This window comes from Centroberyx affinis, unplaced genomic scaffold (genome assembly GCF_046629955.1).
Source record: "Centroberyx affinis isolate AG114_WGS23_722 - 3 ecotype Tasmania unplaced genomic scaffold, CSIRO-AGI_Caff_v1 ptg006716l_1, whole genome shotgun sequence".
NCBI classification, from domain to species: Eukaryota; Metazoa; Chordata; class Actinopteri; order Beryciformes; family Berycidae; genus Centroberyx; species Centroberyx affinis.
Genome location: NW_027283408.1, coordinates 87,604 through 99,512, shown reverse-complemented (window position 1 = coordinate 99,512; position 11,909 = coordinate 87,604). Strand labels below are relative to the sequence as shown.

At 41.4% G+C, this 11,909-nt stretch overlaps 1 protein-coding gene across 3 annotated transcripts; it reads right to left on the bottom strand.

Moving 5' to 3' along the window:
* Positions 1–345: 345 nt before the first annotated feature.
* Positions 346–11,583, bottom strand: LOC139638978 (copine-3-like). 3 transcript variants are annotated; one of them, XM_071513022.1, is made up of 16 exons: positions 10,768–11,583; positions 9,817–9,996; positions 9,468–9,542; positions 9,278–9,349; positions 8,810–8,890; positions 8,601–8,690; positions 6,951–7,049; positions 5,774–5,860; positions 5,543–5,602; positions 5,166–5,299; positions 4,260–4,314; positions 4,061–4,112; positions 3,687–3,820; positions 2,986–3,222; positions 2,746–2,860; positions 1,500–1,640 (listed from the first exon to the last, which is right to left on the bottom strand). In XM_071513022.1, exons 1-15 carry the CDS (start codon positions 10,930–10,932, stop codon positions 2,750–2,752), a joined length of 1,632 nt encoding a protein of 543 aa, XP_071369123.1. In that variant the 5' UTR covers positions 10,933–11,583; the 3' UTR covers positions 1,500–1,640; positions 2,746–2,749. The 3 variants fall into 3 exon arrangements, with proteins under 3 accessions (XP_071369122.1, XP_071369124.1, XP_071369123.1); XM_071513021.1 differs by lacking the exon at positions 2,746–2,860 and having other exon boundaries at positions 346–1,640; XM_071513023.1 differs by lacking the exons at positions 2,746–2,860; positions 9,278–9,349 and having other exon boundaries at positions 346–1,640.
* Between the last annotated feature and the right edge of the window lie 326 nt (positions 11,584–11,909).

Genomic DNA, 11,909 nt, shown 5'->3' with positions numbered 1-11,909 from the left:
AAATAATTTGTTATTATTACAGTGTCATTACCAAGATTATTGAAACTGATTGAAAGTGACAGTGAATAATTGTATTATCCTCTCTACTATAACAAACCTTGAGGTGTTTTATAGATAATGGGAAACAAGGGCAACCAGAATGTAACCTTGCTAAAATCCCATAACAATATCAATAAAAATGAAACATTCTAATGTAATTTCCATAATTTCATGACAGGAAGAAATGAGAAAGAAAGCAGCAGCATTAACAGAAAGCAACAAGAACCACATTAAGGCTTTCCAATTATCCAGTAATCTTACATAAAAGGAAACAAAGAGGATAAATAGACACAGAGCTTTCAGTCTGTCCTTTATTGTTCTGGAGGATAAACCAAAGTGGAAACCGGCCATTATGTTCATAAGCATTGCATTACCATTATTATACTCACATAAAATATTAATAAAATCAAAGACCACGAAGAGGCAAAGTATATTTGGCACAGCAATGATGCATATTTCATCAGTGCAAACAACTAATCTCAACAATTATAGATTATACACTATTGTGACATGTATTAGGCCATTTACTTAACAGTCACTAAAGCAGTTGACAATTGCACTTCCCCTTGGGGAAGCAACACTACTTCCTTTTTAAACCAATAGTTAGTAGATTGCGGTTATAATCTACATACATAGAAACATGCAGGTGTATTTTACCACATAAAGCTCTCCACTGATGATAATGTATAGGACTACTAGAAATTCTCCTTAAAGTGTTTAAGATATCGAAGCACCAAGTAGTATTAAATGTCACAAATGAAGTATATAAATCTGATAACAAAAATGAAGAGAAAAAAAATATTTTGTGGCAGAAGTACAAAACAGCAGCAAGGAGAGAATCTAACGCACAAAAGCTTAAGTGAAAAATGTACAAAAAGCATATAAGGCATAAGTGTATCAAAATCATTTACCTGGGAACTACTTTAAGTAGTTACCTGTAAACAGTTACATTAGTGAAGTCTAGAGTATTTGGTGCAGTATCACTGGCTTCAAATACCGTATGTGGCTATAATGATTCAGTCCTCATGCAGTGCAATTTAACACAAGAACAAATTATTTCAATTCTTACCAATCCTGGCACTTAAGTCACATAACATTAAATAATCGAGTTACATGCATGTTAATAAATCTTGAGGCATATGCAGGTTAATATCTGTGTATCTACCGTGGCTTTACATTATAACAGTTGTTGCGATATGGTATTGGCACCACACACAACACACACAATTTTGCCTCAAATGATAGAGTTCGACAGGCTGATTAATTCTGTGGAGATTGTTAGATGTGACACATTTCTACCAGTATGTGAAGAGATGATTGGCAGACTGGGTCCTTGAGAGATTAATACTCCTCATACTCATCATAATCCCAGAGCTATAGGTGGGATTGCATACGGCCCGGGTATTTGCAGTTGGTTTCTTGAGGAAGGGAGACTGGGATCACTGTGCTCAGGATGCAGCGCTGGGGGGCGCCGAGGCCGAGACGTCCGGGGCGGCGTTGGTGTCGGCGTTGGATGGCCTCAACTTCATGGTGCGGAAGAAGTCCACCACCTGACCGGGGACCTCTGCCAAGACGCTCTGAGCCAGCACTTCTCGAGGACTCTGGAGACAGAGGGGGAGGTGAGGAATCAGCAAAAATGACAGGATTTAGAAGGAGATGGCTAGGGAAACTGGTACAAGCAAAAAAGATTAGAGAAGCAAGCAGGAGGTTGCAGAGGTGAGATGCAGCTATCTAGGATTATGACACAGCATTGGTGAATACTCAATTCTGATTGGCCAGTGAATGCTTCCTGAGATCTGTTATTTCTGAATAACAGACAGCCGTTTCACATCTAATCAAATCACTCCACAGTCCAGAAGTCCAGTCCATTTTGTTGATTTCTAATCAAATGAACTAGCAACAGCTGGTAGCTTAAACACATTACTCCTTGATTACTGCAGACACACTTGGAAGATTTTTCCAATATTACTTTCATTTTATTCAGAGGTCAGGAAACTTTTTATTATTGTTTAATGAACTATATTTTGGTGGAATCTTGTAATTTAGCTTGCAATAAAATCATTTTAAATCAACATTTTGTGTCAAATGATTAGCCGACCATTATTGCAAAATAAGCCTTGAAAGGGTGAACAAAGATCCCACATCTTCACATAACATATGGGTGGTATTTATATGACCTAGGCATCTTAAAGCATTAAGCAGTTAGAGCGGTTTTCAAGAAAATCAGTTTTTACTCATTAATATGCAAATATATGCAGCAAGGTGCTCCATAATGAGATAATCTACTCTATTCATAGTATTCTGTTCCATCACCACATGGCCATCTTGGTAGGAAAAGAACTGTAATAAATTAACCGGTGATTACAATCAAATGACAAACACAGCCAATGAGATGTGTGTGTTGTTAAGTGCCATATTGGTGGGAAATGCTTGTGACATCATGGGAATATTATGAATAGAGGGAACCTGTGGTGTAGGTTAGTGTTAGTGTGTTCATAAGACACAGACAGACAGACACAATGACAACATAATGTCCCGCATACTATGTACCATGGTGGTGGAACATAAAAACACGAAGGCACATTAATGGTATGCTGCTATGCATTACTCTGCTGGGTTTCTACTCAAAGCCATGCAGCTGTGCATTAGATGCAGGGCGGAAGCTGGGGGAAGGTGCTGTAGCCGAGTCAACTGGGGTACTCCTACATTTCTAGGATGGACTGGGCTCCTTGGGAGGTTTCAGTTTGAATAAATTGAAGAAGGAGGCCACTTGGTCAGGCAACTCTGCCAGCACGCTTTGGGCAAGGGCTGCAGTGCCTGCCTGAAAGGAAATGTGTAGACATTCAAATGAGTGCATTATTTAAGCAACAAGCCATGAGAGACAGCGATTTTAGGAGCACCAAGACAAATAAAACCCCACTGAGGCCGGTTTACACTACTGCTTACATTCTGGAACTGTCTGAAAGGCACAAACTGGACGATGTCCCGCATGGCGGCCTCGCCTGAGGCTGAGCGCAAGAGCCCGTCGTCTCCGTCCAGGAACTCCATGGCGCTGAAGTCTGCCCCACCAACCCCTACGATGATGATGGACATGGGCAGGCGGGAGGCGTTGACGATGGCGTTGCGGGTCTGGTCCATGTCTGTGATCACTCCGTCCGTGATGATGAGCAGGACATAGTATTGCTGCAAAGAGACGTGAACAATTCAGTGAGGTGGTGAAAACACTGACATATGGGGGAACAGCTTAGCTGTAGTTGAATTACTGTCTGCACAATATTTAGCCAAAAATATAAATATATTAAAGGATAATTCCTTTTGTTTTCAACCTGGGACATCATGTTTTTACCTTTATGATGATTGTGTTAAAAATTTCATCACTTTCTTCACTGTGGAGCTTTACCTCCGAGGAGTTATTGTGTTGAAAAGGTGTATTTTAATCACTTTTTGGGTTCATCTGTTGGAGCTTGCTTTCGCCTTTTTGGTGCGCATTGGAGAGCAGTGAAGTGATGAAATTTTTAACACAGTCAATCGTCATGATGGGAAAAACTAGGAAAATAAGGCCTAAATTGAAAATAATTATCCTTTAAACACAAAATAGACATCTACAACAGACTATTTCCATGTAATTCAGCTTGCTAGCTACTCACAGAGGCAGTTTCCTGCTGGATGGCTTGCCTGCCAAATTGGGCTACATGGTTGATGATGGGGGCAAAGTTGGTGGGACCATAAAGCTTCACCTGGGGCAGACACTGCTTGTAGGCATAGACCACACCCTCTATACCTAAAGCACACACACACAGATGGGGGAATAAGAAAGAAAGACAGTGAAGAAGGTGGAGAAGGGGTGAGCAGAACATTTTTTTGCTGCAAATTAGATGGGAGAGAGAACGAGGATGAAGGTGTGGAAAGAGGAATAGTGGGTCATGTGTGCATAGACTAAGTGTGTGTAGGCATACACCACCCCCTCAATCCCACACAGTAAGTCCAGACTTGAATTGACATTAGTTTAGCTCTAACATACCTGCACAAAATGGATCTGATGGGTTGAAGTTGATGGGAAACTCATGGGAGACCTGCAAAACACAAATCAGACATATGAAATGAGCTGAATTACAAAAAGCCCATAAAAGACACAAACTTTTTCATGTATTAAAAATGGAATGATGTAATGGAGAAAGGGCTACACAGATATGAATATATTTTTTTACAGGAAACATTACCTGCCATGTAGGAGGGAGCTGGGCTCCAAAACCAAAGACGGGGAACATCTTGTCACTACACAGGGAAAGACAATGAAAAGGTTTTACTGGCCAAGTAAGTTTGCACATACAAGGGATTAGACTTGGTGGGTTGCTCATGGAGTATATACAAATTTTAAAAATATGCATTTAGGAAGTAGGTCAAGCAAGGAAGATGAAGCTAGGCACAAGCCAACTACCTACTACTTGTAGAACTTAAGTAACCAAGTACTACAATGACATCTGAAATGCCATAGAAGGGTATCTTTTAGAATATTTTGATTGTAAACTTATATTCTGCTCACACTATTAGTGCATCAAACAAGGCATTAAAGGAAAAATCCATCCTTGGATGCTCTTACAATGTTAATCGTCAATCTGTGACGTTCAATGCATTCCAGGTTTATTTCATGATCAAGTGTCATAATTTACTTTTTTGTTGTACCTTCTACTTCAGTGATGTCCTACGTTTCCCAGAAAGCCTTTCAACAACTGCCAGAGAAGGAGCGTGAACTTGTTGAATTCAATTAAAGGTGAGAGTATGGGCATATAAACAGCTTGAAAATGAGATCATTCAGCTGTAGGTTTTACATGTCTATGATCACAGCTGCGCTACTTACTCAAAACTCAACATGTCTTGTGGCTGCATTGCATTCTGGTCTATTGAGGTTACTGTTGGAGGAGAAATTGGTCTCTCTGCCTCTTCTAAGATGGATTTCTCTGTTTGATTGTTGAACGTCGGTGCAAAATAGTGAGTCTAGAAAGAAGCCCTCGCTGTTTGATTCTGAGACACTGACATTTACTGTTGATTTCTTTTAGATAGCTGAACATTTTCCTGCTATCAAACTCCACTGTAGCTGAAATATGTCAACGTTTGGCCTTACTTACCTGTCATAGTCCTGGATGACACTGCCCACTGCCCAGATAGCTGCCAGATATTCATTGTAGCCGTCAGGGTTGATGTAGTGGAGGGACTGGGGCAACCTGGGATCCCCGTTGGAGCCTGTGAAGTCAATGGCGATCTGGCCCAGGGGAGAACACACAGAATATCAAATTAGAGACACAATGTTTACTGGGCACAGTTTTAATCTATTTCCTAAATATGTGGAGTGTAATTAAAAAAACCCCCAAGAGATTGGAATATGAGGGCAATGCCAATACCAGGAGACTTAACATGAATCATCAGTATGAGGAAACAGCAAACCTTTATTTCTATACAAGTGAATGAGTGATGACAAAGACTTGTGTGTGAACCCAGAACTCACAGTGAAGTTGATCTGGCAGCCGCCCATGATGTAATCCAGGAAGGTATACTCCTTCACTATCTGCAGATAAACATTAGTGACAAGAACCCATCATTTTCCTAACAATTCTAAAATTACTAACACAAGATCTATTCAACCACTACTGCTATCAGTGTCATAGCACTGGATACACTAAACCAGAACCAACTGGCTTCCTTATCTGGAATAACAATAAACATAAAACCACTGTACCTCGCAATGTCTTATAATAATGACACCAGAGTTTTTGTAGCCCTTCTTCTTCTGCTTCTTTTTACTGTTGATGCATTCAAACTCGGCCTGAGGGGACGACAAAGAGATGGAGCTCTGTTGACTTTCAATCCTCATTTAAAAATTATTCCTGATGCACACATAACACACCACACCAGGGTCAGGAATCAACGAGGGCTCGGGGCATTTCACCCGGTTCACATTTTCTCATACATACACTCACACCTGTACACCTGCTTACTCATGCAATTATCCAGTCAGCCAATCATGTGGCAGCAGTGCAATGCATAAGATCATGCAGATAAAGGTCAGCAGCTTCAGTTAATGTTCACATCAAACATCAGAATGGGGAAAAAATGTGATCTCAGTGACTTTGACTGTGGCTGGTTTGAGTATTTCTGAAACTGCTGATCTGCTGGGATTTTCACACACAACAGTCTCTAGAGTTTACACAGAACGGTGCGAAAAACAAAAAACATCCAGTGAGCAGCAGTTCTGTGGAAGGAAACGCCTTGTTGATGAGAGAGGTCAGAGGAGAACGGCCAGACTGGTTGGAGCTGACAGAAAGGCTTCAGTAACTCAGATAACCTCTTTACAACTGTGGTGAGCAGAAAAGCATCTCAGAATGCAACATGTCCAACCTGGAGGCAGATACCTACCCAGTATTAGTACCGAGCACTTTATTAGGAACACTGTGTTCCTAATAAAGTGCTCAGTGAGTGTATATTCACATGTGAATGAGACTACTGTCCCCCATGGGCCACCGTAAGTGATTCGTGGGAGCCCGAGACCGGCCGATGCTTTCCAGTGGATTCTGGGTGTGAAAAATGGAGCAGTTTTTGATCAGAAAACAACCGCATATGAGCAGTAGAAAATGTGGCACCACGCTGCCAGCAGAAGAAGAAAATACTGACCGCACACAAACCACTGCGTCACCAAAAATAAAACAACCAGCAGCGTAAAAAAACTCAACAATCAAGGGGTTTGCAGCACACACAGTTTCCAGCAGTGGTAAAGAAGTGTGGGACATGTGGTGTATACGAGTGTTTCTTTACCAATGTGCAATCCAAATGTATTATTTCATAGTTCAGTGCCCTCTAAAATTTCTTACCAAACACAGACTGATGCACACACACACACACACACACACACAACTCACCGCGTACGCCTGTGTTGCCTGCTGGATTTGGGCGAGTGTGGTCTGAAAGGCTCCTATGAAGTCGTGAGATCCACTGCTGTTGTAGTCGTAACACTCCACCTGGGGAAGCAGAGAGTCAGGAGCAACAAGACAAAGCCAGCCTAAAATCAAAAATCTCTCTTATATATCAACTGATGATTATGATCAGTGTGGGGAAATCAGAGGTGAGAGAAAAGGATACTATGGGGAAGGGCTTATCGACTACTATGGGCTTATCGAAAACGATCTAATTTACATCAGGAGCGGGACCTTAATCTACACTATAGGCCAAACCAACTGTATAAGCAGATGTTCTGAGTTCAGTCTCTGCTGAATCAGAAGTGCTGTGCGTTTGTCTTGCCACTATATCTTGCTTCAAGTTCGAGATTTTTTCCCCTTACAAATGGGTAAGTAGGCTCCTCTGTTATTTGTTTAATTGAAAAATATTTTGTAAAACTGCATGTGGATGAGCGGTCCGAAAAGTGAAGAGCTGTACCAAGGAAGCAGTCGCGTGGTATTTGTTTACCCTCGTTCAGAGAGAGAGAGAGAGAGAGAGAGAGAGAGAGAGAGAGAGAGAGAGAGAGAGAGAGAGAGAGAGAGAGAGCACAGAGCTGGAAAAATACTGCCCTTCACCTGATGTTCTTTTAACTTATAACTTATTATGCTCAGGTAGGCGGTGTGGCCCGGGCGTTGGTGTTGGAAGCAGGAAAACACAAACGGGTTGAGACACAGTAAGGAGCAACAGCAACAAGAAGACAGACCATCTGATGGCAAAGCAGTCATTGTACTCAGCCCACATGTTGAATCGACAGTAAAGCTCATGGATGGCTGACAGCAATGCATCTTAAGTGAGTACAGCACGTTTTTAGAAGATTGTCCCAATGGTCAATTCACCAGCTAATTGCTCTACCAGGGACACATGGATGATTTTGGTGTCTATGTTCTCATCATTTAACAGGTATGTTGACCAGCGGGACAATCTCCCAAAAACTTGAACAGATGCAAATGCAGATGTGTCTAAGACTTCATCCTCTCCTGTTACAGACACTGCATCCTCCATGTGAAGAACACACACAGTGGGGATAGTTCACTCACTTGCGCTGTTGATTGGAAAGCATCCCTTCCTGACAAGCTTGCTTTAAAAGTGTTAGGGGATGGGGGAAAAAAATCAAAACACATCAACTAATGCTAACACACATTTGATTATTTGTTTCAAGAACACCTAGCCAATAATTGCAGATGCGCAAGAGGCAATGGATAGGTCATACACAGAGTTCCCATCACGGCCCTGATGTAACTTGTAAAATACATTCTGCTATATTCCTGTAAAGTGACTGATTTGGAAAATTCACTGATATTCCCTGACTTTCCGTTTAAATTCCATGATATTCCAGACATTCCATGAACAGTGGGAACTCTGCATATATAGCAACACACAGGATGTTGAGGACAAGCGTATCTAAAATCAATAAAAGTCAGAAAAGCAATAATGAACAATGCTCTTCTTTTAAGTTGTCATTTATGATTGTGTCAAAGGGAATACATGAGTTTAAAACCAATTAAACAGAGCTGAGTTTAGTCAAATAGTAGGTTAGTGTGTGTGTGTGTGTGTGTGTGTGTGTGTTGTTGTACCTTCACAGGTTTCTCCACGTCTCCTCCACAGAGGGACTGCACAGGGATGCGGAAGGGTCTCCATGTGGGGTTCAGGTTGTACTTCACCACCTGCACAACAGCACAGATTAGTGGTCGTTACTGTCTGTTTTCCCCATGCATTGTCCAAGATATTTTCCTCAGACCGGACAGCATGGAAGCAGAACGAGTGAGTCGGTGGGTGTCTGTACCTCTGTCCTGTGGGCCAGCTTCCATCCAGTTTCTGTCTGCTTGTAGAATTCCAGGAATGGGTCAGACTTCCCAAAGAAATCCTGAAGATAAAGGAGAAAATAATATGCAATTCAAGACTTCCTCTACAAATCTTAAAATATAAGCATTTTCTCCTATACATTTTTGGCATTTAGTGGACTCTAACAGCAGACAATAATGTAAGAGCCATGCGTTGCAGGTGCGATGATATGATGGAGGAGGTCATCAAATTTCACTTAAATTTAACAAATTTCATTTAAATTGCCAAACATGTTCTGCATAGACAAAACGAGAGAACAACATTCCCCATCTTACATTCTCAACTTATTTAAAGGGCGCATGTACTATCTTCTTATCAACTTTCTGCTTTAGTGGCGATTTGGAATGTATTAGTAAAGTAGACATTCCTTGTGAATTCCTGAAGAGAATTCAAAAGTACTGAACTGTACCTTTTTATCCAGTTTCCTAGCTGCGACTTCAAAATTCACCACCCTGCTGTCCGTTTTTTCTTCAGCACATATCTACAAAACATAAAAAAAGCTGTTATAAAAACACAAACACCCTGAAGAACACATGCAAACACACACACACACAATTGAGTATCAGCACCCTTAACCCTTAAAAATGAAAGCGACTCACAGTGATGGTCCCTTTCCCTGCAGGCCTCTTGTTCTTGTCTAGCAGAGGTCGAGTCAGTTTGCTTGAGGACACGATCTGGACACAAAATTACTTCTCAATCACACAAAGTATTGCTGGCTGTCACTGGAAATGCTACGACACCAACACCAATTCTAAAATGCTATATACGATTAATTCTTTTGTCATATATCCGTACATGGCATGTGCTTTCCCACGTAAAATCCAAACACTCTTAATTGATTTCCTAAGCAAAAATGTTCATAAAACAATAAAAGAAAACACTCAACCTCAATAAAGAGCAAGCAGCATAATGAGTAACTCTGTGTTGTGGTAAAAGGAGCGGGCTGACCTGTCCCAGGGTGCACTCCAGTTCTCCCAGGAAGTCAGCATCTTTCAGGCTATAGGAGTCGCTGTCGATGTCGTACAGCTCAAACTTCAGCTTCTGCACCATCTCAAAGTAGTAGTCGATGACAAATGTCTTGGCAAACTTGGGGTCGAGGCAGTTTTGGATTGTCTCTGTGCGGCCGACCTGACGCAAACACACATTTCAGAGTCAAAGACACTTTTTTACTCACAGCAGATACAAATATTACTGAGGTCTCAGCAAATAAAATGGAGACTACCTGATTGAAAAAACACCTTAACTTTAGAAACAATTCTTTCACACAAGCCTATCAGGGAAACATGAAATGGATTTAAAGTAGAGGTAGGCCGACAGTATCTGTAGTGTCAGGATCAGCGCTGATCCAGCTCCCAAATACTCTGATTATCAAATGAAACTGTCCTGATATCAGGTCTTTAATAGCAGGCACTTTGGGGCAATACAAAACTTTTCCTGTGGGAGTAAAAATCTCCTGATAAATGAAAACCTATTGTTTAGTAGAGGGGGCTATGCATGCTAAATGCCATTCTGTTTAAGTAGGCCTAGCCTGCCACACTGTTCTTTATCAGTTAACCTATTCTGAACAAGCTATTCTTTGTTTGTTAAAGCTGTACTAGGCAACTTTGTATGTTGGCGACCACAAGTGGAAGTGAGCGGAAACTATTCAAATTTCTTTATTGATCACAGTCATAGTCATGGCATAATTTGTTCAAATGTACAAAGGCAACAGATGCACTTGTTCCTGTAATTGTTTTATAATAGGCCAATACTACACTGTCTATTTAAAAAAGTACCAAGTGAATAGTACATGGTCGGTTCTCCTATTGGTCAGTCTACTGGCACAGCTGCACCTCCAATCTAAAGTGTCACTGAATAATTGAGTGTGTGTGTAGCAGAGTGACCTTCTGACCTACTGACCTCGACCCAGTGAGACCCTGAGCTGCTCATGAGAAGCACACACAGCGGGTCGGACTTGGAGAACACGTCCATGTCCAGCAGCTTCGCACAGGAGACGCTCAGCTCCACCTTGGTCATACAGTTTGAGGCCCCCGGTCCCGGCACTGGGGGCCCGACTCCCGCCATGACAGCCTGTAGGACAAACACTCACACAACACACACAAAACAGTCACACACACAGACAAGCAGACCTACAATAACAGAGGGGTTTTTTTTTTATTTAAACACACATAGAAGTTGTCAGACAAGTTTTGAGCTATGGCTTCCACTAGGTTCCACTCATAGAGATATAACACACTGGGCTGGAGGCATTTGCATCCTTGCTACAGAAAATGTTTTGTTCAGTCCAACTTATGCCAAAGTTTCTCGTTATAACGAGATATGTTGGTATGTCATTATAACGAGAAACGTTTCTCGTTATAATGAGATAAGTTGGTATGTCGTAATAACGAGAAAAGATGTCATTATACCGTGAAAAATAACTTGTTATAACGAGAAAAAGATCTTGTTATAATAACGAGAAAGGTTTCTCGTATAACGAGATACTGAGCCGATTCCCACTGATTTCCCCACTGTGGCATCAATACGCTACCGTAAGTTAGTTATCTTCACCGGATACGTGCCGTTCTCATATGGAGAGTCACGCCACACTCCGTTCGAAGAACACGACTGAATACATTTTCTGATTCGTATGGTCTTGTAAATTCGGCCTAGAGATGACCAACCTGCCAGCACTTTATTTCAGTAAAATCTCTCGTATTTGGCACTGCTGGCTACCGCCCTTAAACGGTAATACGAGTTCGGTGGAAGATTGTGGGAGTACAGGCAACCCAAAATTGGAAGTAGTGCCGCTTTGCTAGATACCGAATCGATGGGCGGCTACTAATAACTAATAAACGTTCATAAGTAATGTTCTACCAGGCATTTACTTTTACAGATAAGCACTGGAACGTTTAATTGTCGGTTTTTAAATAGTTTGGTGTGACGTTCTGACGTAACGTAATTTAGCGGGGCTAGCTGTAATCTTAACGGTACTGAGTGTGCTCGTACCTAGCATGGTTAACTCATCATGGCTATACGAATAAAAATATACCATGTCAGTC

Bases quoted from the DNA above. Each gene is read 5' to 3' on its own strand.
- LOC139638978 (XM_071513021.1), bottom strand. From the start codon at position 10,932: ATGGCGGGAGTCGGGCCCCCAGTGCCGGGACCGGGGGCCTCAAACTGT. The intron at 9,997-10,767 runs GTCAGTAGGTCA...TGTTTGCGTCAG, and splicing joins CAGGGTCTCACTGGGTCGAG to GTCGGCCGCACAGAGACAAT. The intron at 9,350-9,467 runs GTGAGTCGCTTT...TATGTTTTGTAG, and splicing joins CAGGGAAAGGGACCATCACT to ATATGTGCTGAAGAAAAAAC.